Genomic DNA, 25,750 nt, shown 5'->3' on the forward strand with positions numbered 1-25,750 from the left:
GCGTAAGCACCAGTTAATGAGTGAACGGTCCCCAGGCTGGGTGGCTGGAGAAAATGCTGGAGGAGAGGAGGGTGCAGGCTTCCTGGCTGCGGGGAAGCTCCGTTCTGTTCGACAAGGAACGTAAATCTTCCCTGCTACGGTACAAGACAAGCATTGAGACACAAGAATTTCCTGAGAATCAATCAGCATGGCAGACCTGGGCCAGGTTTCCAAGGAAGCTTGTTGTATTTCTTCCCCTGGAGGTGTTCACTGGTCTAGGACCTAAGGCCTCCTAAGGTCTCCCTGAAGACCAGACAGCATGGCCTCTGGAAGGTCTTCTCAGCCTCAGGATTCCAGCTGCAAAGCATCTGAGCTCCTAGAGCTCTACTTTACTCCTAAAGACATCTGGTCCACCTGGATCACCTGGGCTTGGGGTTGAGAAGACACAGGTGCTGGACCATAAAAGAAAGAAATCCTAAGCTTTGCCCCCCACCCCCCACCCCCCAGCCCTTGCTCTCTGGTCGAGAAACACACAAACATATGCATCCAGCTACTCACCTGCTGCAAGCCTGGCCCTGACCCTCTCCCAGAGAGGCTTTCAGGAGGGAGGGCCAGGGACCTTGGGCCACTGGGCAAACCCCTTTATGACAGCAGACAGTTGAACACATAACACTGTTTTCTAACAGGGATGGAACAGCAGGGCTGAGCTCAGCCTGGTTTACCTCGTGGATCCCAAAGTGGGCATAGGAGTCGAAGTAATAATCCCTCGAGGTCATCTCCTCTGGGTTCAGCAGCTTGGACATCTTACCCCGTCCTGGGCAGCTGGGTTGAGTGGACACATGATGGACACATTGCACAGGCTTGGGTGGGACGACGGGCTGAGGGGGTTGCGGTGGGGGACTGTTCACCTGAGGGGAAGAGAATGGGCTTGGTGTCAACAGAAGCAATGAGGTCCTGCCCTCTGAGATGCTGCCCCGCCTTCCTTCCCCTCCCCGAGCCCTGCGCTCCCGTCTGCTCGGCAGCCACTCCTTAGGTGCTGATGGACCCTTCCGGCTTTCTGGCAGGCCAGCTGAGGGCTGTGATTTGTAGAGAGCTTGCATGCTACTGAGGAGCCAAAAAGACCTCAAATTAACCCAATTCCATCACTTACTAGTCAGGCAATCTGAGCCAATCTAGGCCTCAGTTTCCAGATCTGCTAAACAAGGGCAAAATACATTCCTTAACAGGCGAATAGTGAACACGCACTAAAGGGAGAGATGTATAGCATCACAGAGCCTTGGGGCTGGAACCTAGATTCCAGAGCCAATCTGCCAAAACCAGAGCCCCAGCTCTGCCACTTAGGAGTTATGCGCCCGACCTTGGGCAAAATTATTAACTTCTCATTGCCTTGGTTTCCCTCTCCCTCCAATGGGAATAAAATAATCCCCATGTCCTAGAGTCACCCCTAGGATCAGATAGTTGGTGTTTGTAAAGTGCTTATAAAAGGGCCTAGCACACAATCAGTATCTGTTTTTTTGTTGTTGTTATTATGTTTTTTTAAAGACTTTATTTCTTTATGTGACAGAGAGGGAGATCACAAGTAGGCAGAGAGTCAGGCAGAGAGAGAGGGGGAAGCAGGCTCCCTTGCCAAGCAGAGAGCCCAATGCTGGGCTCAATCCCAGGACCCTGAGATTATGAGCTGAGCCGAAGGCAGTGGCTTAATCCACTAAGTCACCCAGGCTCCCCTAATCGGTATCTGTTAAACTGAAACCTGCCTGTGCCCTTAGGAAGATTGAGTTCCTGGGCTTCTCTCCAGCAGGCAGCACTTGTCCTCCAAAACGTAGGTCTCTGAGGTTCTGGGGCCTCACACCTGTTGTCTCCCCTCCTGCTTTCTGTGAACTTTACTTTGAACTTCGGCAGAAGTTTCCTCTGGACTGCGAAAGCCCACGCTGATGGGGGCCTCCTGCCTGCACACAAGCACGTTCGCTCTTTCTGAGTTCCCAACCCTGCCACGAAGCCCTGCTCTTCACCCCACTGCTGCTGGGGGTCACTGGCCAGCCCCTCCTCCTTCACAGGTTAAGGGGACGAGAGAGAAGGAGAGAAAGTTCAGGGATTTCTGGGGCCCAAACGTTCAGCTTGACTGCAGACACGAAGTCAACGTAGAAGAAGCTTCTCTCCCCAGAGCATAGGAATCCAGGTGTGCACAGCACAACAAAGGGCTCAAAGCAGGGCAGAAGTTTAAAATACCGAGAAGCAGTATTATCCAGTAGTTGGTCCTCTAGGATTCCTGGATCCCAGCCTGCCTCTAGTAAAATTAAAAATAAATATTGAGAGGCAGGTGGTATGGTGTAAGCGTAAATCCCGGGGCCACCCTGCCTGGCTTTAAAACACGACCCTGCTGCTTAGTGGCTGGAGAATGACCTTCAGAAGTCATTTGTCGCCATGTGCCTCAGTCTCTCCCACCATGAAGTAGACATCATGAGATGAGAGAGCGGTCAAAAAGTTTGGGTGAGTCCATACCTTTGAAGTGTTCCGAACAGTGCCTGGCAATAGTGAGCTCTAATATTATTACTACCATTATTATTCATATTACATAAACATGTCTCTGTTTCATGCCATGATTTTCTCATTTCTGAGCTGAATCAACTCAGACGTATTAATCTCCTTCCCAACAAGGGAAATAGGGAGGCCCTAGGACAGGGCAAGATCAAGAAACCCAAGAGATTCCATCTCTCCATTATGCTGTGCGAATAGCCCCCAGACTGCCCTGTGTCCTGGGCCGGAGAGGAGTGAGCTCAGGGGAGGGTGACGGTCCCACTTTCCTGGTGTATCTAGGCTACAGCCTCTGGGAAATAAGCAGCCTTCCCAGTTTAGTAACACCAGATTTGAGGTCAGCGAGACCCCGGCTGGCTGGCAGAGGCAATCGAGGCTGCCTCATTAGAATGCAGCAGGTGTGCCCGCCCCCGGCTTGGGATGTTGGTCACGTCTCTGGGAGGCTAAAAATAGACTGTGTCAATTGCATACTCCCGTGCTGGCTGCAGAGTCACCTCTAAAGCTAAAGAAGGTTCCGTGCATGAAGCTGACCCCAATCTTGACACTATTTAAATATATTAAAGAGAGACAAAGTCCTAGCTGGTCCAGGCAGCATGCATGGTCAGGGTCACAGAAGCCTCCTGCACCCCTTAGCTGCCATTCAACTCTGATTCCAAGGTTCTCTTTCTTATAAGGTCCCCGAGATCCTTTTCTCAGTTGCCAACCTACAAAGTATCTACCATGTCCCACTCACTGCATCCGTAAGGCAAGTGGGTGAATGGATGGGGAGGGGGGAGGCATTTACCTCGATAACCACAGGTCAAACCGTGAGGACAAAGAGGTGACTGTGGCACAGTCCCCGGTCCCAAGGCTGTCAGTCTGGCTCAGCCCCTTGCAGAGGGGACTTGCCCTCTGTCCGTTAGCTGATAGATGTGTCCTAGCCCTGGAGGCTGGGAGTGGGGCGGGAAACAGCAGTGGCCCGTGGTCCCAGGCATTCGGCTACCTGGGGTGCTGCTTTTCATTCCGTAAACACCTACTGAATATCAGCTGTGGCAGGGCGCTGTGCAGCTTCTGAGGAAGAACGGAGACGTATAAGAAGAGTGCCCTCATATGGATCTGCTTTCTGGTAGGAACCTAAGACTTTCGAGGGCTCCACTAGATGAAGGAATAGGATTCGTTTCACAAGAGAAGCTCAAGCAAACTGTTCTGGGAGTTTCAGAGAGAGAGACTTCACTTTAAAGAATAGGAAAATCTTGGGATAGCTGGCAGTGCGGTAGGTGGGGAGTTTTCTGAATGGATTTTGTTAGGTGGAAATAGTGGGAGGGAATTCCAGTAGGAGGGAATGGCTGGAGCAAAAAGGCAGAGGGGCGGGAAAACTGTGAGCTTGTTTAAGCAGCCACTTGGCCGAGATAGTGGGAGATTCCACTGAAAGGAAATTAAGGTCAGGTTAACAGGTTGTAATTAAATACAGGACAAGGGGGAGTTGTTGGTGGTGTGTTACCGGAGAGTTCCATGCTTGAGCTCTACTTTAGGAAGATTAATGTGGTGGCAGGGTGCAGGAGGGGCAAGGAGAAATGACAAGTCAAGGAACTGGGGTTGCGGGAGCAAGATATGAACGTACGAGGCCATTCTCAAAGCCCAGTCAAGAAATAATGAGAACGGGAACTGCTGTTGCGTTAGAGGGCCTGCCCGCCAGGGAAGCCACAGAAATCGAATCTCCATAGAGATCGCCTATGGATTGGCAATGGACGGGATAGAGAGGAAAAGAGAAACGTTGGAACCCAAGATGACCTCAACAATTCAAGCCTGGGTGACCAGGAAAACAGTGGTGACATTAACAGGAAAATGCAAGTCAGCAGGAAGAGCAGATAGGGTGAGAGAGGGGAATAATGAATTTCATTTGAATTTGCGAAGTTTATTTCTTTTTATTTTATTTTTTTTTAGGATTTTATTAATTTGAGACAGATACAGGGGGAGAGAGAGCATAGCAGGGGGAGAGGCAGAGGGAGAGGGAAAAGAAGACTCCCTGTTGAGCTGGGATCCTGATGTGGGGCTCAATCCCAGAACCTGGAGATCATGACCTGAGCAGAAGGCAGATGCTTAGCCCTCTGAACCACCCAGGTACTCCAGATTTGTGAAGTTTAAAATGTCATTGAGTCAGGGCACTTGGGTGGCTCAGTCATTAAGCATCTGCCTTCAGCTCAGGTCATGATCCCAGGATCCTGGGATCAAGCCCCATATTGGGCGGGAAGCCTGCTTCTCCCTCTCCCACTCCCTCTACTTCTGTTCCCTCTCTCACTGTCTCTCTCTCTCTCTCTCTCTGTCAAATAAATAAATAAAATCTTTTTTTTTTTTAAAGAAAGTGAATATCGTTAATATGTAGAGAGCTCTTATAAACAAATAAAAGGAAAGCAAGCACCCCTCATTTAGCACTGGACAAAGAATCTTATGGTCAATTCACATGAAAATAAACACAAATGGCAAATGTACATGAGGCAAAAATATTTAGCCTCTCTAGAAACCAGGTAGCTTCAAATTAAAACAAAAGTTATCATTGTTAATTATTAAATAAGCTTGACTCCTCCCACAACAACTGTAACACTGCATTTGTAAAGGCTGCAGAAAAAGAGGTAATTTTTTACAGTTCTAGAGAGGATTTTTCTGGAAGGCAGTTTGATAAAGATGCATGAAAAGCCTTTAAAAGCACAAATCCTTAAACCCAGTAATTACTTCTTTTGGAATTCATCCTGAGGAAAGAATCATGGCAGACAACACAAAAATAGGAGTCAACCTAGAGGTTCCATGAAACAAAACTGATTACATAAAGGATGGTACGTCCACACAACAGAATGCTATGCATCCGCTTGTAATGTTGTGGCAGAGTGTTTAATAAAAGAAATATGATCACGATAAACTGTGGGCTGAGGAGAACAAGTGGGAGAAGAATAGACAGTGTGATCACATTTTTAAAATTAAAACCTATCCATGCCTGTGTTAAGGGGGAGACTCAAAGAAGTCACCAGAATTGGCAGCAATTACGACAGGGTGTTGGATGGGAAACAGTTAATTCTTTCCTTTCCTGCTTGTTGATACTTTGTAAAATGTATGCCATTAACATGTACTGCTTCTGAAAAGAGCAAAGCATAATGACATTGGCAAAAAATAAAAAAAAAAATTTAAAAAGAAAGAAATGTGATCCCAGACCCCTGAAAAGAAGCCGAGGCTAGCGCTCTAGATGGAGACCATCTACTCAGAGAAAGGTTGAGGGGATCACTTGGGAGAGAACTCCAGGGAAAGAGGTAGAGGGGAATGAGGCTGGGCCAGGGAGAGAAGCCAGAAGCCTCCTTCTCTGAGGACCTTGGAGGCACCTGGGGGCCTGGGGGGAAGAGGCTTAGGGAGAATGTGTCCTCATCCCTCCAAGTCTGTGTCTGCCATCCTCTGAGGATGCGCAACCCAGGTGAGGCACTCCAGTGTCCCGTCAACAGCACCAAAGCAAAGACAACTTCTATCTAGCTTCACTTATCCAGAAGGACGCTGTGCGAGTGACGGCTAGCTGTGCCGTCAAGTCTAGAGCTGAAGAAGTCTCCATGCATGAAGTCGAGTCCAATCTTGACTCAATTTAAATACATTAAAGAGAGAAAAAGTCCTAGCTGGTCTGGGCAGCATATGTAATGAGGATCACAAGGGCCTCCTGCGCCCCTTAGCTCTGATTCCGCTGTTCCTTCTCCATAGGGTTCCCGAGGTACTTTCCTCCATGGCCAATTTACAAAGTGTCTACCATGTCCCATGCAGATCCCATGCATGCATTCACCCATAAGGTAAGCAGGTGAATGGATTTGCAGGGGCGAGGTGGGGGCCGGCATTTACCTCGATAACCACAGGTCAAACCGTGAGGACAAAGAGGTGACTGTGGCACAGTCCCCGGTCCCAAGGCTGTCAGTCTGGCTCAGCCCCTTGCAGAGGGGACTTGCCCTCTGTCCGTTAGCTGATAGATGTGTCCTAGCCCTGGAGGCTGGGAGTGGGGCGGGAAACAGCAGTGGCCCGTGGTCCCAGGCATTCGGCTACTTGCCGTGCTGCTTCTCATTCCATAAATACCTACTGAATATCAGCTGTGGCAAGACACTGTGCAGCTTCTGTGGAAGAACCGAGGTGTATACAAACCCTCCAGATCCCCATATGGGCATATAGGAACCAGTATAGGAATCCAGATTTTTCTGTGGAAGCTATCGAAGTTGGTTAGGCCATACTGGAAGGTCCTTTGGAGGGGATCTGGAAACCCAGTCTTTGCCACATCTACCTACCCTGCATGGCCCTGGAAAGACTCGAGCAACGTAGAGGATGGATCTTAGAGGAAGATGGTGAGTTCATCTGGGAAGTCAGAAGCCTGACTCCTCCATAGGCCAACCAGAGGCTCTGAGTGAAGGCAGCTTCCAACTTCAGCTTACCTTGTCTATATTGGCTGGGAAGTAAGACAAGGGTTTGGAATCACATTGGGAGATGGAGGCCAGACTGACTCCCAGACTCCCCACAGCTGTGGCTATCACAGCTCCGATTTTCTCCCTGTGCCCAGGATACTTCCCACTAAACACTCTAGTGTTGCAGTATGAGACCTGTCTGTGCTCACATTATTCTCGAGTTCCATCCCTGGTGCAGTGGGATATTTGGTACCGCAGTGCAAACAGACAGCCTTGCCTCGCTCTCCCACCTCCTCCAAGGACCTTGGACTCAGGGCACCACTATTTGCAGAATAGCATGTTGCCTGCTTTCCTGATCTTTTGAGGCTCACCTGTCACTGTCAGGACTTGAGACATTGTCTTCTGCTCTTAGTGTCGACTGCTGATTGGGACTCTTTAAACGCTGTGCCATGCCTCAAGACCCGGCAGTTTTTCTCAGCAGTAAATCATCAGTGATCTTCCTAGTCTACCCCATTCTGCTGGGCTGAGTGAGCCCAGGTCCCACTAAATCCTGAGACAAGATAAAGGGTTGTGGAAACACCAAAGCTGGAGACCAGAAGGAGGACAGCTTCCTGAAGTAGTGTTTGAGCAGGTCCTTGAAGGATGGAGATGGTTTGGGGTGGGGATTTAGGGAGGGCATTTTTTTTCCCCAAACTCATTGCCATCTGAAAATAAGGGTAGATGATAGGTGATGATAATGATGATGATCGATCCCTAACATGGATCGATCCCTAACAGTAGGCACAGCACTAAGTACTTTACAAACAACATCTCATAAAAGCCTCATGATAACTCAATGAGGCACTGAAATTTACAGACAAAGAAACTGATGCTCAAAAAATTCAGTCAGGGCTCACAAGTAATGGAGCCAGGGCCTAACTGATATCTGTTGGACCCCAAAGTCATGCTCTTGACATTGATGCTGTGGTTAGCTCAGTTCAGTCACACCAAGCTTAACTGAGCTACAGCTATGAGCTCTGTGCTCAGAAACAGGTGGCAAAGCTGCCCCAGACAGGAAGCCCCAGTCCTGGGGAAAGAAAGAAGGGTCAACAGGCAAGGACTAAAAGGAAGAAGATGCTTTGGTGAAGGTAGCAGAGGTAGGCACCTCTCCAAAGTAACTGAGTTCAAAAGGGAACAAACAGTAAGCCCCCATTTATAGAAGGAGGAACTGAAGCCCACATAAGAAAAGAAATGTGTCTAGGGTCACACAGGCAAATCCAGAACTGAAACCTCTAAGAAAATAGAGAAGAAGTGGTGGGGAGGTGGGGAAGGAGGTCTTTGGAAGGAGAATGGAGGTGAAGGAGATATGAAGGGGGAAGCTAGGCAGCAGGGGGCAGAGAGAAGCCAGCACTTCCTGCACCAGGCAGCTGAAGCTAACCCAAGCCCATTGGGCTATAAATGGCTCTTACTGGCACCAGACCAAGCTGTAAAAACGATTTTCCTGAGAACAAGAGGCTCCACTGGAGGAGCCAAATCCTGCTCTGTTTTCCAAATGTCAAGAGAGCTTTTTCTAACCTGAGTCGTCTGTCCTTAGCAGCAGCCCGCCTGGCCTGAGGTCCCATGGAGGGGACGGAAAGGGGACTGCAAAGGGTGGGTCAATGCAAGGTGGCAGAGGAGAGTGTGGGAGGAGGGGTTAGCCCCTCGCCAGGTCTCACCACATTTTTTTTCCCAGATGCCTCTTTCTCTCTCCCACCTTCTTCTAGCCCATGTTCACATGTGGCCCCTGCCCCAGGGTCACCCCCAGACACTAATCACACCCTTTCTTCATTCTGATGTTTACTCACAAGATTGTGAAATTGTGGTCCATGTAGTTGATAATCACCTAGGGTGAGCTCTTCTGGCACCATCTGTCTGCCTTTAGATAGGGACCAGAGCTTTAACTGAAAGGAGAAAGTTCTAATGGTAGAATGTCAGGCAACAGTGCTTTGTTGGGCATGTGGACCTTTCCTATTGTCCAAGATCACATCAAAAATATATAGCTTTCATGTCTTCCTTTGGCCAAAAACAACCCTGTTTCCACCCTTGCATCTACCCTTCTGCAGCCATGTTTCCTATCGTCTGGGCTGAAGATGAGCCCCAGCAAAGCAATGTTGAAGTCAGCCTCCCCGCAAAGAAGTGCTGTGCCAGAGTACGTAGTCCCACATGTACTAGAGTACGTAGTCCCAGCTCATGGCTTCTCACTCCGGGAGTCAGAAACCTGCAAGTCTGAGGGACAGGGAGAAGCATCTAGATGCTGCTGGTCCCACAAAACTGTGTTGCCTTCCTGTACATGGCCACCAGGACACCCTGGCCTGTACATGTCAACACTCACCCTCATGTTCCCCACTAGAGTTGGCTCTTTAAAGTCATAGATTCTCTCTAGACCCCCCTAGGCCAAGCCCAAGCACTGATGCCTGTCACAGAGTGTCAGCTGCTGTCACCCACTGGGATCATCCTGTTTTACAGTGTCCCTGACTATGACTGGCATTTTGGCAGAAACTATCTTCACATGCCTTATTACTTCAGACTCAAGTTCCCTCCAAGGCTGCCCTTCCTGGAATCCTCTTCCCTCGGGACCTGCCACCCCCTATTGTCAATCCCCACTTTCCGACTAGGGAATGTTTTGCACTGAGGAATGTTGCCAGGAGGCCTGGCAGGACACTTGCCTGAGCCAGGGCTTACAGAGGGGTCTAAGACAGTGTTTCTCAATGACTAGTCCCCAGACCATCAGCATCAGCATCTCCCGAGAGCTTGTAAGAAATGCAAATTCTCAGCCTTTACCAGAAACCACTGAATCATAATCTCTGTGATAAGGTTTAGCAATCTGTTCCAACAAGCCTCCATGTGATTCTGATGTATCACAGAGTTTGAGCTCCACTGGTCTAGAGAGTTACATTTTTCCACATTGTATTCCACAGACCAGATATTCCTGGAAAAGGGTTTCCATGGTCGAGTACATGTAGACAAATAAGCTGTAGAGATTTCTTTTTCTTTTCCCCCCAGCTTTTATTGAGGTATAATTGACATGCAACGTGTAAGTTTAAGGTACAACATAATGATTTGATATATCTATATACTGAAACATGTAAAGAGATTTCCTAATGGCAATACTTTTAAACCTTTACTTTGCTAAAACAAATTGTGAATCTCCAAGAGGGAGAGAGGGTGTCTTTTGCTACCAAATTTATGGCTGCAACACCCTTCTTTTCTGAGCAATCTATAAACATCTCTAGAAATTAATGTTCTGAGAAAACCATCTGGGGAACTCTGATTTAGGACAGTGTTTCTCTATTAAAATCTCCATCTACCACCTTGGGATGGGAGTCAGGCCCCACCGCAGACCAATGGAAGTCAGAGCCTGTGGGAGTCAGCCCCAGTAAGCTACACATTTAACAAGCTCCCCCGGTGATCCCTATGAAATCCTGGTCCAGACAGAGCTGAGGACAGCTACCTGCAGTCTGCATTATTCTCTGACCCCTAATGCAGTCCCCAGGGCCAGCCTGGAATAACCTGGGCGCTACTGTGATACCCCAAACAGTGTCAGGGCCGGGCCAAGGATGCCTGGACCAGAGGCAGCAGCAGTTCACAGAAAGCACCTTAGCTCCCACAACAAAACAGCTGGGATTGAGTGTAGCTGCGTCACTTTTAGGCCAGGTGACCTTGGGCCAGTCCCTCATCTGCTGTCATTGCCAGGGTCATGATGTGTCTCAATTCGAAGGGCAGTCCTCCGCAGCTGTGCACTGTGTCTGGGCGCTTCCCAGCAGCCCCTGGCTGTCTCTTTGTGGTACAACAGCAGTGCCTGCTTCGAGTCAAATGGTATTGCACCCACACGGCACTCCCTCTGTCTCTTGGATCAGTAACTGCTGGGAAGCAATCTATTGGATTTGTTGGGCCTGACCTATTTTTTAAATAAACTGGGGCTGTTTTCCAGCTATTAGTCACTTTTCTCCCAAGCCTCCACATATTAAATTCTCTCCTTATATCCTCAGATATTTTGGCTGCAAGAGATGTCAGGTTAATTGGATGCTTGGCTCCTGGCTCTGCCTCCTTAATGGGCTTAAAAAGCAGACTCTCCCCCACTCCCTCCACTTCCTCCCTTTTCCCTCCCCAAGGCAATAGGAGATTTTTTTCTCTCCTTTGACTTCAAAGAGGTCACCATTCACTTGGCTTCCTTTTCCGCTTTCCTGTACTGGCACATGTGCAGAAAGACATAGCAATGTCCTCACACCCACACCTCACCCAGACTTGGACTAAGCTTTAATTTTGTATTTGGGTCAAACCATCCCTGTAGGAGCTGAGCTGGCTTCATGGCCTCCCACCCCAGACTGGGTCATCCATAGAGACAGGGCGTATCCGGCAGAGACTGTACAGATGGAACATCTGTGGGTTTTGGTCTTGGTTCTTTCTTGTCCTAGTCAGGTCACTAAGCAAAAGCAATTTAACCTTTCCTATCCTCAGTTTCTTTTTCTGTCAAATGACAACAATTATGTGTCTTGCTTCCTTCATGAGCCTACCGTGATGACTGAAAGATGCTGAGTATGTAAATATTTGCAGGAAATTCTAAAATGTGGTAAAGGAGTATGAGACTTCCATTTGTGGAAGTCTGAATTTATGCCCTTATGCTATTTTTGGATGTCCTCTGGGCTCTTCGCTGGCACTAGACACTGGCTTTGGCTACTCTTAGCATTCTGTTCTTCCGCCTGCCTGACTCTGGTCCTCCCCCTCCACATTGTCCACTCTCTAGGCTCTATTCTACCACCTTCCTTGGCGCTTTCTGAGTATTATGCAATTGCCATCTTCAGGAACATGGTCATCATGGAAAGTCAGTCATTTTTTCCAGCCCCTGACACCTGGTCTCTTCTACTCCTATTCTGGGCTCATATGGCATCTGCTGGTCTAAAGCTACTGGTTACATTCTGTGCTATTTTGTTGAAATATGGTCTCACAATTGTAGGCATTGCTTCTACAATCAAGAAGTAAATTCCTTCAGACCAGTAACGAGATCCTATGTGTTATTATTTCTCCTTTAATACTTGGTATGGAGCTGGGGCTCAGTAAAGATGTGTTGGTTACAGTATCCTTACACTTCAATTGGGTCGATGTTGTCCTTCATAAATACATTATGAAAGTGGAGTGAAGGAGACTTTTTCCCACCATGTAATCAGGGACCTTTCATTCCCCTTGAAAGGGTGAAGAGACAGCAGGAAGAAAGACAAAACTGAGAAAAATAATCAGAATCTTAATACTACTTAAACCTCCTTAGAGGGCTCAAGGGTACTCCAAATGTCTTTATCGAGAAGTGTCTTATCTCCTGATCTCCTGAGATTTCTAGAAGAAGAAAGTATCTTTCAAATATGGAATGGATTTACTCAGTACCCATAATTCCATCTGTACAGACTATAAGTGGTTTCAAGTACAGATTCAAGTGTATCTGTTAGACATTTTCCCAACAACCTCTTCACGCCAAGTAATGCAATGCCAGAAATTCAGGTAACAATACGGTAGCTCAGGGAAGCTGACTGACAGATTCAGCCCATATAACATACCTGGGCTGAACCTCAGAGCTGACCCTCACAGAGCCTCAGTCCCCATCATCGGCCACTAAACTGATGGCTGAATAAAAGTGAGCTCATACATCGGAAAGAAAATCACAAGTTATTTTTAAGACCATAGCCACACCATTAGATTCTCATTTGGTTTCTGTGGACTCTTCCAGACACTTTCTATCTAGTTCTAGCAAACCCGTTTACAACAAATAAATGTATTTCCACTCAGATCCTGAGCAGAAATGACTGACTCCTTTAATCAGAGATTCTGATGCAAGTGTGCACAGGAAATACTGGCATTCCAGTTAGAAAGAGAACAATGTCAGCCATCTGGTATATATTTGGCCACTATTCCAAACGTGGCCTCAAATGGGCCAATGACAGATTCCAGGAATCTGGATTTTTTAAAGCACTCCCAGGCAATGCCCATGATCAGTTTAAAAGCTAGGCAAAACATAAGAAATAACAGTTTTCAGGACACTGTATCCCTGAGATGGCAAACAAAAAAGGCGAATTCTACAACAGCCCAGCTTGTTTCCTGTTTGTGAGTATCAGGCTACAGTGTAGGGAATGGAAGCCCAGCTAGAAATCTGTCATAATGGAAGAGATGGAGGTGGGACTCTGGAGATAGCAGGGCAGGGAGAGTCCACAAGACAAAATACTGGAGGCTAGAAGACTACGGGCGGTCGGGGGGCTTTGGAGACCTGGAGAAAATGCCAATCAAGCCTTCAGCTGAGGTGGATCAAACAATGCATGTGAAGAAATTACCTGATGCCAGGGAAAGAATTACTAAGAAGACAGAGGGACTGATTTATTGTTCTCACGTAGGGACAGGAATACTTCTTTCCCTTCCAAGTCTTTCTACTTCCCTTATGAAGTAGAAAACTTCATAATTCATGAATTTGCTGAAAAGGGTTTTTTCCCCCTTAGTAGTGGAAATTAGCCCTAAAGACTGCTTTAATCCCACCAAATAAAGCTTAAAAAACAAGACCTGAAAGGTTTAAACTGTTCAACTAATTTAACTGTATCCCAGAACAAAGTCTAGAAATAGAATATATAAAAAAAAAATCTAGTACCCAACAATATCTCAAGGTCTGGATTACAGTGTCTACCATTCAGTCAAAATTTATCAGACTTACCAAAGAACTGAGAAAATACTGCCTATAATGAGGAGAAAAGCCAGTCTCATGGAATCAACCCAGAAAGGAGACAGATGACAGAATTGGTAGACAAGGTCATTAAAACTGTTACTGTAACTACTTCATATATTCAAGAAACTAGATGAAAAATTAAACCTGTTAAGTACAGACATAAAAGATAGAAAAATGACCTAAACTGAACTTCTAGACATAAAAATTATACATGATGAAAAATATACTGGATTAGGTTAATAGCAGATTAAGCATTAAGGAATAAAGTATTCGTGAACCTGACACAAGACTACAAAAACTATCCAAAATAAAGCACAAAGAGGAAAAAATACTGAAAAGTAGTGAAGCAGAATGAATTCTTGCCATTTTCAATGATATGTATGAACCTAGAGTGTATAATGCTAAGTGGAATAAGATAGTCAGAGAAAGACAAATACCATATGATTTCACTCATATGCGGAATTTAAGAAACCAAACAAATGAACAAACAAAAGGATAAAAGAGAACAACAACAGTAACAGTAAAAACACTCCTAACTGTACAGAACAAACTGATAGTTACCAAAGGGGAGGTGGGTAGGAGGATTGGTGAAATAAATGAGGGGGACAAAGAGTACAACTTATCTTGATGAGCACTGAGGAATGTATGAAATTGGAGAACGACTATATGGTACATCTGGAGCTAATAAAACACTGCACATTCATTATATTTGAATAATAAAAAAAGTTAAACAGCATCAGTGAGCTGTGGGACAATTTCAGGTGTCCTAGTGGACGTGTGATTGTAGCACCCAAAGGTGAAACAGAAAAATAGTTAAAGAAATATTGGAATGATGGCTCAAAAATTCCAAACTAAAAACCATAAACTTGCAGATCCAAGACTCTCAACAAACCCTGAGGATAAGAAATATGAAGCAGAAAAAATTATAGCAAGTTATACCATAATTGGGGCACCTGTGTGGCTCAGTCAGTTAAGCATATGACTTCAGCTCAGATCATGGTCCCAGGGTCCTGAGATTGAGCCCTGCATTGGTCTTCCTGCTCAGCAAGAGAGTCTGCTTCTCCCTCTCCCTCACCCAGCTTCTGTTCTCTCTCTCTCGCTCACTCACTCACTCTCTCAAATATATAAATTCTTCAAAAATAATTAAGGGAACATAAAAATATTTTGAGTCTGGGTCTGGGTGGGTCAGTGGGTTAAGCCTGCCTCTGCCTTCAGCTCAGGTCATGATCTCAGGGTCCTGGGATCGAGCCCCACATCAGGCTCTCTGCTTAGCAGGGAGCCTGTTTCCCTGCCAGTCTCTGCCTGCCTCTCTGCCTCCTTGTGATCTCTCTGTCAAATAAAATAAATAAAATCTTTAAAAAAAAAATGCTGGGGGCGCCTGGGTGGCTCAGTGGTTTAAGCCTCTGCCTTCGGCTCAGGTCATGATCTCAGGGTCCTGGGATCGAGCCCCGCATCGGGCTCTCGGTTCAGTGAGGAGCCTGTTTCTCCCTCTCTCTCTGCCTGCCTCTCTGACTACTTGTGACTTCTCTCTCTCTGTCAAATAAATAAAATATAAAAAAAAAAAATGCTGAAAGATTTCATCATCCTCAGGCCCACACTATAAGAAATGTTAAAGGACATTCTTTGGGCAGAAGAAAAATGACATCAGGCAGAAATTTGGATCTACATCAAGAATGAAGTGCTCTGAAAATGGGTGAATATAAAAAAGCACTTTTGGGGCGCCTGGGTGGCTCAGTGTGTTAAGTCTCTGCCTTCAGCTCAGGTCATGGTCTCAGGGTCCTGGGTTCGAACCCTGCATCAGGCTCTCTGCTTGGCGGGGAGCCTGTTTCCCCCTCTCTCTCAGCCTGCCTCTCTGTCTACTTGTGATCTCTCTCGGTCAAATAAATAAATAAAATCTTTTCTGACCATTTTTTGACTCGATTATTTGTTTTTTGGGTGTTGAGTTTGACGTTCTTTATAAATTTTGTATATCAGCCCTTTATCTGTAGTGCCATTTGCAAATATTTTCTCCCATTCTGTGGCTTTCCTCTTTGTTTTGTTGACTGTTTCTTTTGCTGTGCAGATGCTTTTTATCTTGACATAGTCCCAAAAGTTCGTTTCGCTTTTGTTTCCCTTGCCTTTGGAGACATGTCTTGAAAGAGGTTGCTGGGGCTGATGTCAAAAGGTTATTGCCTATTCTCCTCTAGGATTTTGATGGATTCCTGTTTCACACTGAGGTCTTTCCCCCATTTAGAGTTTATCTTTGTGAATGGTGAAAGAGAATTGTTGAGTTTCATTCTTTTGTAGCTGTCCAGTTTTCCCAGCACCATTTATTGAAGAGACTGCCTTTTGTTCCATTGGATATTTTTAACCAATTTGTTGAAGATTATTTGACCATAGAGTTGAGGGTCCATATTTGGACTCTATTCTGTTCCATTGATCTGTGTGTCTATTTTTCTGCCAGTAACATGCTGTCTTGGTGAACACAGCTTTGTAATATAGCTTGAAATCAGGTAAGGTGATCACCCAGCTTTGTTTTTCTTTTTCAACATTTTCTTGGCTATTTGGGATCTTTTATAGTTCCATACAAATTTTAAGATTGTTTGTTCCAACACTTTGAAAAATGTCATTTGTTTTTTTGATCAGGATGATGGTGAAAGTATAGATTGCTCTGGGCAGCATAGACATTTTTAAAAAAAAAGATATTTATTTACTTGAGAGAGAGGAAGAGAGAGAGAATGAGAGAAAGGACATGAGGAGGTGGAGGGGCAGAAGGAGAAGCAGACTCCCCCACTGAGCAGGGTGCCCAATGCAGGGCTCAATCCTAGGACTCCAGGATCATGACCTGAGCTGAAGGCAGTCACTTAACCAAGTGAGCCACCCAGGCATCCCGCTATAGACATTTTAACAATGTTTACTCTTCTGATCCATGAGAATGGAATGTTTTTCCATCTTTTTGTGTCTTCTTCAATTTGGGTTTGGGGGATGGGTTAGCCCAGTGGTGGGCATTAAGAAAGGCATGCATTGCGTGGAGCACTGGGTATTATACGCAAACAATGAATCTTGGAACACTACATCATAAACTAATAATGTACTGTATGGTGACTAATATAATATAGTAAAAACAAATAAATAAATAAATAATAAAAGCCACATAAGGAGGGAAAAGCGTTATAGACAATAATCCAGGAAAGGGTATAAAATGAAATCATAACAATTACTTGTGTATTACCCCCAAAAAAAAGTTGAAAAAGGGGGTGAAGGTAATGAAGTACAGATAAATGATATAGAAACAAATAGCAAGATGGTAGATTTGAACCCAATAACATCAATAATTACATTAAATATAAATGGTCTGTGGGGAGCCTAGGTGGTTCATTCAGTTGGGCAGCTGCTTTCGGCTCAGGTCACGATCCCAGCCAGAGTCCTTGGATCAAGCCCTGCATTGGGATCCCTGCTGAGTGGGGAGCCTGCTTCTCCCCTGTCTGCCATTCCTGCTGTTTGTGCTTGCTCTCTGTCTCTTTCGCTCACTCTCTCTGTGTCAAATAAATAAATAAAATCTTAAAAATAAATAAATAAATGGTCTAAACACCCCAATTGAAAAGCAAAGGTTGTCATATTAGATTTAAATACAGCCATATGCTACCCTATTTGAAACTTACTTTTCGCATAAAAAAAGTAAAAGAATGAAAAATGGCATTCTGTTATGTTAACTCTAGAGTTAATGTTAACTCTAATGAAAGGAAAACTAAAGTTGCTGTACTAATATAAGACAAAATAGATGTAAGATCCAATAACATCAGGAAAAAGGATATTTTCATAATGATTAAGATCAATACATGAAGAAAACATAATTTCAAATGCATATTCATCTAATAAAAGATATATAAAATATAATAAGCAAAACCAAATAGAACCAATTATTAATAAAATGGAAATTGAAAGTACAATGAGATACTACCTCATGCTCATTAGGATGGCTAATTTTTTTAAAAAGAAGGAAAGAAAAAGAAAATATAAAGTTTTGGTAAGGATGTGGAGAAATTGGAACACTTGTGCACTGTTATTGGGAATGTAAAATGAGGTAGCCACTATCGAAAAAAAGTGTGGCATTTCCTCTAAAACATTAAAAATAGAATTACCGGGGGGGTTGGGAGGTTGAGGAACCAGGTGGTGGGTAATAGGGAGGGCATGTACTGCATGGAGCACTGGGTGTGATGCCAAAATAATGAACACTGTTATGCTGTAAATAAACAAATAAAAATAAATAAATTAAAAAAAATAGAATTACCATATGATGCAGCAACTCCACTTCTAGGTACATAGTCAAAAGAATTGAAAGTGAAGTCTTGAACAGATATAAATTCACCCATTGTTCATAAAGCTAAAATGTAGAAGCAAACCAAGTGTCCATCAATGAATGAATGGATAAGCAAAATGTTATTTGTACAGCCTCCACAAGGTCTTCTCCAGAAACTTCAAGAAGAGTAGTGACCATTTTCTTTAAACCACATCTTATGAAGATTGTCAGCTGAGTTTCATCTCAAGCTCCAAGGTGGCCCATGCCATGGTGATGTTGAAAACAATTCTGTGGTGGAGCAAGACGGCAGAGGAATAGGAGACCCAAGTATCACAGGTCCGAGGAGTTCAGCTAGATAGTTATCAAACCATTCTGAACACCTACAAACCCAACAGGAGATGAAAGAGAAGAGCAGCAATTCTAGGAACAGAAAAGCAACCACTTTCTGGAAGGTAGGCCATGTGGAGAAGTGAATCTGAGGCAACATAATGGAAGAGAGATAACGGGGGAGGGGCTGGCTCCCAGCAAGCAGTAGAGCAGCAGAGCACAAAATTGGAACTTTTAGAAGTCTGCTCCACTGGGGGATGTCGCTCCAGAGGCTAAGAGGGGGTGGGGCCCTCGAAGGGACAGTATGGTTTCAGGACCTGCAGGGTTACAGAAAGACTGGGGTTGCCTGAGTGCGGCAGAGCTTTCAGGTATCAGGGTGGGGAAGCCGGCTGCAGAGACAGAGCGAAGTAGTGGGGTCTCAGGTCGGGGTTACCATTAAACCATGATCTGAGGCATAGTCAGGCCACTGCTCTTGGAGGCAGGGACCCCACAAGTGGCAGATCTGGGAAGACCCCCTCCTTCCTCCTCCAGGAGGAAAGAAGGCAGCAGGAATCTGCTGGGTTTGGAGACTCCACTGGGGCCATGGGCCAGAGATAGAAATGCTCAGTCATGGGCTGGGTGAGCTCAGAGCACGGCCAGAGACCAGGGAGATGGAAGGGATTGAATGCTTTTATCTGAGGGCACACTGAGGAGAGGGGACCCAAGCTCTCAGCTCCTCTGGGCCAGAGACCAGGAGGCCACCATATTCAATCCTGTCCTCCAAAGTGGTATGGAAAGTGTTCAGGGAACAAAAGCTCCCAATAGTGAACCCAGATTGCTTAGCCTGGCCCCTGGAAAGGGCAGTGCAATTCTGCCTCTGGAAAAGACATTTGAGAATCACTACAACAGGCCCCTCCCCCAGAAGATTAGCAAGAACATCCACCCAAGACCAACTTCACTGATCAATGAGAACTGGGGAAGTCCAGAGCTAGGGGAAAGCAACACATAGAATTCATGGCTTTTTCCTACAATACTTTAGTCTTTCAAAGTTAATTTTTTAATGTTATTTTTTCTTATTCCATTCTTTTTAATTTTTCCTCTTTCTTATTTTAACCTTTTTAAACATATTATCTTACCAATGCATTTTTATCTTTTAAAATTTTCATTGTCATAGTCATATTCTATCCCTTCATTGTATTTAACCTTATTTTTTGTATACATATAGGTTTTTCTTTATGTAAAATTTTGGGACACAGTTTTTTCTAATATCAAAATATACCCTAAATCTAGCATATGGCTTTGTTCTAGTCTCCAGCCTGAGCACATTCTCTCCTCTTTTTATTTTTTCTTCTTTTTTCAACCAACTTCATATCTTATCAATTCCTTTTTTAAAATCTTTTTAAATTTTCATCTTTACGCTCATATTCCATCCCTTCATCGTGTTTACCCTTATTTGTGTGTGTGTGTGTATATATATATATATACTTTTTCTTTCCTTAAAATTTTGGGAGGCAGTCTCTTCTAACACACCAAAATATGACCAAAATACAGCCAAAATCAAGTGTGTGGCTCTGTTCTATTCACCAGTCTAATATATATAAATACATACATATATTTTTTTGTCCTCCTTTCTTCTCCCCCCAGTTTTGGGTCTCTTCTCATGTGGTTAGTGTCTATTTTTCTGGTGTCCTTACTACCCTTTTAGTATTTTGTTTTCTCATTCATCTACTCTTATCTGGATAAAAGGACAAGGCAGAAAAACTCATCTCAAAAAATAAATAAAGAAATAAAGAACAAGAGGCTATACCAACAGATAAGGACGTAATCATTACGGACATTAGTAAGATGTCAGAACTAGAGTCCAGAATGATGATTATTGAGGTGCTAGCTGGGCTCAAAAAAAAGTGTGGAAGATACTAGAGAATCCCTTTCTGGAAAAATAAAATCCTTTTATGGAGAAATAAAAGAGCTAAAATCTAAGCAAGTTGAAATCAAAAAAGCTTTTAATGGGGCACCTGGGTTGCTCAGTGGGTTAAGCTTCTGCCTTCAGCTCAGGTCATGATCTCAGGATCCTGGGATCGAGCCCCACATCAGGCTGTCTGCTCAGTGGGGAGACTATTTCCCCCTGCCCCTCTACATGCCTCTCTGCCTAGTTAAGATCGCTCTCTCTCTCTCTCTGTCAAATAAATAAATAAATAACCTTTTTTTAAAGCTATTAATGAGGTGCAATAAAAAATGGAGGCTCTTACTGCTAGGATAAATGAGGCAGAAGAGAGAATTAGTGGTGTTGAAGACAAAATGATGAGAAGCTGAGCAAAAGAGAGACAAACAACTACTGGACCATGAGGGGAGCGTTCAAGATATAAGTCATACCATAAGAGGAAACAATATTAGAACATTTAGGATCCCAGAAGAAGAAAGAGAGAGGGGGGGCAGAAGGTATAGTGGAGCAAATTATAGCAGAGAATTTCCCTAATTTGGCGAAGGGAATAAGCATCAAAACCCAGGAGGCACAGAGACTCCCCCTCAAAATCAATAAAAATAGGTCAACACCCTATCATCTAATAGTAAAACTTACAAGTCTCAGTGACAAAGAGAAACTCTTGAAAGCATCTCCGGTTGAGAGGTCTGTAACCTACAATAGTACAAACATTGGATTGGCAACAGACCTATCCACAGAGACCTGGCAGGCCAGAAAGGACTGGCATGATATATTCAGAACACTAAATAATAAAAATATGCAGACAAGAATACTATATCCAGGGGTGCCTGGGTGGCTCAGTGGGTTAAATCTTCAGCCTTTGGCTCAGGTCATGATCTCAGGGTCCTGGGATCAAGCCCCACATTGGGCTCTCTGCTCAGCAGGGAGGCTGTTTCCTCCTCTCTCTCCACCTGCCTCTCTGCCTACTTGTGATCTCTGTCTGTCAAATAAATAAATAAAATCTTTAAAAAAATACTATATCCAGCTAGGCTGTCACTGAAAATACAAGGAGAAATAAAAAGCTTCTAGGACAAAAAACAAACAAACAAACAAACAAAAAAACAAAAAAAAACAAACAACAACAACAAAAAAACTAAAGGAATTTGCAAACACCGATTTTCAATATTGAAACACCCCTTTCAATATTGAAAGGGGTCCTCTAAGCAAAGGAAGAGCCTAAGAGTAACAGACCAGAAAATAGCACAGACAATATACAGTAACATTCACCTTACAGGCAATACAATGACACTAAATTCGTATCTCTCAATAGTTACCCTGAATGTAAATAGGCTAAATGTCCCAATCAAAAGACAGAGGGGATCAGACTGGATAAAAAAAGACAAGACCCATTGATATGCTGTCTGTGAGAAACTCATTTTAGACCCAAAGACACCTCCAGATTTAAAGTGAGGGGATGGAAAAAAATTTACCATGCTAATGGACATCAAAAGAAAGATTGGATGGCAATACTTATATCAGATAAATTAGATTTTAAGCCAAAGACTGTAATAAGAGATGAAGAAGGACACTAAATCATACTTAAAAGGTCCATCCAACAAGAAGATCTAACAATTTTAATATATATGCCCCTGACGGGGGAGCAGCCAACTATATAAACCAATTAATAACAAAATCAAAGAAACACATCAACAATAATACAACAACAGTAGGGGACTTTAACACCCCTCTCACTGAAATGGACAGATAATCTAAGCAAAAGATCAACAAAGAAATAAAGGCTTTAAGTGAAACACTGGACCAGATATATCTATATATTTAGAACATTCCATCCCAAAGCAACAGAATACACATTTTTCTCTAGTATACATGGAACATTCTCCAGAATAGATTAAATCCTGGGTCACAAGTCAGATCTCAACCAGTACCAAAAGACTGGGATCATTCCCTGCATATTTTCTTACCAAAATGCTTTGAAACTGGAACTCAATCACAAGCGGAAAGTTGGAAAGAACTCAAATACATGGAGGCTAAAGAGCATCCTACTAAAGAATGAATGGGTCAACCAGGAAATTAAAGAAGATTTTAAAAAATTCATGGAAACAAATGATAATGAAAACACAACTGTTCAAAACATGTGGGACACAGCAAAGGCAGACCTGAGAGGAAAGTATATAGCGACACAAGCCTTTCTCAAGAAACAAGAAAGGTCTCAAGTACACAACCTAACCCTACACCTAAAGAAGCTGGAGAAAGAACAACAAAGAAAGCCTAACCTTAGAAGGAGAAGAGAAATAATAAAGATCAGAGCAGAAATAAATGAAAGAGAAACAAAAAGAACAGTAGAACAAATCAACAAAACTAGGAGCTGGTTCTTTGAAAGAATTAATAAGCTTGATAAACCCCTAGCCAGACTTATCAAAAAGAAAAGAGAAAGGACTTAAATTAATAAAATCATGAATGAAAGAGGAGAGATCATAACCAACACCAAAGAAGTACAAATAATTATAAGAACATATTATAAGCAACTATACACCAGTAAATTTGATAATCTGGAAGAAATGGGTGCATTCCTAGAGACATACAAAACACCAAAACTGAACCAGAAAGAAATAGAAAACCTGAACAGACCCATAACCAGTAAGGAGATAGAAGCAGTCATCAAAAATCTCCCAACAAACAAGAGCCCAGGGCCAGATGGCTTCCCAGGGGAATTCTACCAAATATTTGAGGAAGAATTAATACTTATCCTCGTGAAAGTGTCCCAAAAAATAGAAAGGGAAGGAAAACTTCCAAACTCATTTTATGAGGCCAGCATTACCTTGATCCCAAAACCAGATAAAGACCCCATCAAATAGGAAAATTACGGACCAATATCCTTGATGAACACAGATGCAGAAATTCTTACCAAAATAGTAGCTAATAGGATTCAACAGTAATTAAAAGTATTATTCACCACGACCAACTGGGATTTATTCCAGGGCTGCAGGTTTGGTTCAACATCTGCAAATCAATCAATGTGATACAATACGTTAATAAAAGAAAGAACAAGAACCATATGACACTCTCAGTACATGCTGAAAAATCATTTGACAAAGTACAGCATCCTTTCTTTTTTTTTTAAGATTTTTATTTATTTATTTGACAGACAGAGATCACAAGTAGGCAGAGAGGAAGGCAGAAAGAGAGAGGAGGAAGCAGGCTCCCCACTGAGCAGAGAGCCCGATGCAGGGCTCGATCCCAGGACCCTGGGATCATGACGAGCCAAAGGCAGAGGCTTTAACCCACTGAGCCGCCCAGGTGCCCCTACAGCATTCTTTCTTGATCAAACTCTTCACAATGTGGGAATAGAGAGTACATACCTCAATATCATAAAAGCCATCTATGAAAAACCCACAGCAAATATCATTCTGAATGGGGAAAAACTGAGAGCTTTTCCCCCAAGGTCAGGAACACAGCAGGTCTGTCCACTACAACTATTGCTATTCAACATAGTACTAGAAGTCCTAGCCTCAGCAATCAGAAAACAAAAGAAATAAAAGGCATCTGAATCAGCAAAGAAGAAGTCAAACTCTGGCTTTTTGCAGATGATTTGATGCTTAATGTGGAAAATCCAAAAGACTCCACTCCAAAACTGCTAGAACTCATACAGGAATTCAGTAAAATGTCAGGATATAAAATCAATGCACAGAAATCAGTTTCATTTCTATGCACCAATAGCAAGACAGAAGAAAGAGTAATTAAGGAATCAATCCCATTTACAATTGCACCCAAAACCCAAAATAGGATATCTAGGAATAAACCTAAACAAAGAGGCAAAAACTCTGTACTCAGAAAACTATTAAGTACTCATGAAAGAAATTGAGGGAGACACAAAGAAATGGAAAAATGTTCCATGCTCATGGATTGGAAGAACCAATATTGTGAAAATGTCTACAGTACCTAAAGCAATCTACATGTTTAATGCAATCCCTATCAAAATACCATCATTTTTTTTTCAAAGAAATGGAACAAATACTCTTAAAATTTATATGGAACCAGAAAAGACCCCAAATAGCCAAAGGAATGTTGGGGAAAAAAAAACCAAAGTTGGCAGCATCACAATTCCAGACGTTATAAGGCAGTATGGTCCTAGCACAAAAACAGACACATAGATCAATGGAACAGAACAGAGAGCCCAGAAATGGACCCTCAACTCTATGTTCAACTAATCTTTGACAAAGCAGGAAAGAACGTCCAATGGAAATAAGACAGTCTCTTCAACAAATGGTGTTGGGAAAATTGGACAGCCACGTGCAGAACAATGAAACTGGACCATTTCCTTACACCACACACAAAAATAGACTCAAAATGGATGAAAGACCTCAATGTGAGACAGGAATCCATCCAAATCCTTGAGGAGAACACAGGCATTAACCTCTTTGACCTCAGCTACAGCAACTTTTTCCTATAAACATTGCCAAAGGCAGGGGAAGCAAGGGCAAAAATAAACTACTGGGACTTCATCAAGATCAAAATCTTTTGCACAGCAAAGAAAACAGTCAACAAAACCAAAAGACAACTGACAGAATGGGAGAAGATTTTTGCAAACAACATATCAAATAGAGGGCTAGTATACAAAATCTATAAGGAATTTATCAAACTCAACATCCAAAGAACAAATAATCAAATCAAGAAATGGGCAGAAAACATGAACAGACATTTCTGCCAATAAGACATCCAAATTACTAACAGATACATGAAAAACTGCTCCACTTCACTTGCCATCGGGGAAATACAAATCAAAACTAAACTACAGTGAGATACCACCTCACAGCAGTCAGAATGGCTAAAATTTACAAGTCAGGAAATGACAGGTGTTGGCAAGGATGAGGAGAAAGGGGAACTGTTGGTGGGAATGAAAGCTGGTGCAGCCACTCTGGGGAACAGTATAGAGGTTCCTCAAAAAGTTGAAAATAGAGCTACCATATGACCCAGCAATTACACTACTGGTATTTACCCTAAAGATACCAATGTAGTGATCTGAAGGGGCACAAGCACCTGAATGTTTATATGTTTATAGCAGCAATGTCCACAATAGCCAAAGTATGGAAAGAACCTGGATGTGCATCAATAGATGAATTAATAAAAAAGATTATATATATATATCAACCATCCAAAAAAAAACCCCAAATCCTGCCATTTGCAATGATGTAGATAGAACTAGAGGGTGTTATGCTAAGCGAAATAAGTCAATCAGAGAAAGACAACTATCATGTGATCACTCTGATAGGAGAAATTTGAGAGGCAGAGCAGAGGGGTTGTGGGGGGAAGGGAGGGAAAAAAAGAAACAAGATGAGACCAGGGAGGGAGACAAACAATAAGAGACTCTTAATCTCAGGAAACAAGCTGAGGGTTGTTGAAGGGGAAGGGAGTGGGAAGGATGGGGTGACTGGTTATGCACATTGGGAAAGGTATGTGCTATGGTGAGTGCTGTGAATTGTGTAAGACTGATTCACAGACCTGTACCCCTGTAAAATAATCCACTATATGTTAATTTTTTTAAAAGGGAAAAATGTGATCTGTACATAAAATGAAATATTATTCAGTCTTAACAAGGAAGGAAA

General features: G+C 43.4%; 1 protein-coding gene across 1 annotated transcript in view; it reads right to left on the reverse strand.

The window, feature by feature from the left end:
* PRMT8 (protein arginine methyltransferase 8) overlaps positions 1–25,750 on the reverse strand; it is a 103,677-nt gene that overhangs the window by 52,592 nt on the left and 25,335 nt on the right. Inside the window, exon 2 of the mRNA XM_046011645.1 lies at positions 702–887. Within this exon, the coding sequence (XP_045867601.1) occupies positions 702–887 (186 nt within the window). The remainder of the gene's footprint in view (positions 1–701; positions 888–25,750) is intronic.

The sequence above is a fragment of the Meles meles genome, chromosome 7 (genome assembly GCF_922984935.1).
Source record: "Meles meles chromosome 7, mMelMel3.1 paternal haplotype, whole genome shotgun sequence".
NCBI lineage: Eukaryota > Metazoa > Chordata > Mammalia > Carnivora > Mustelidae > Meles > Meles meles.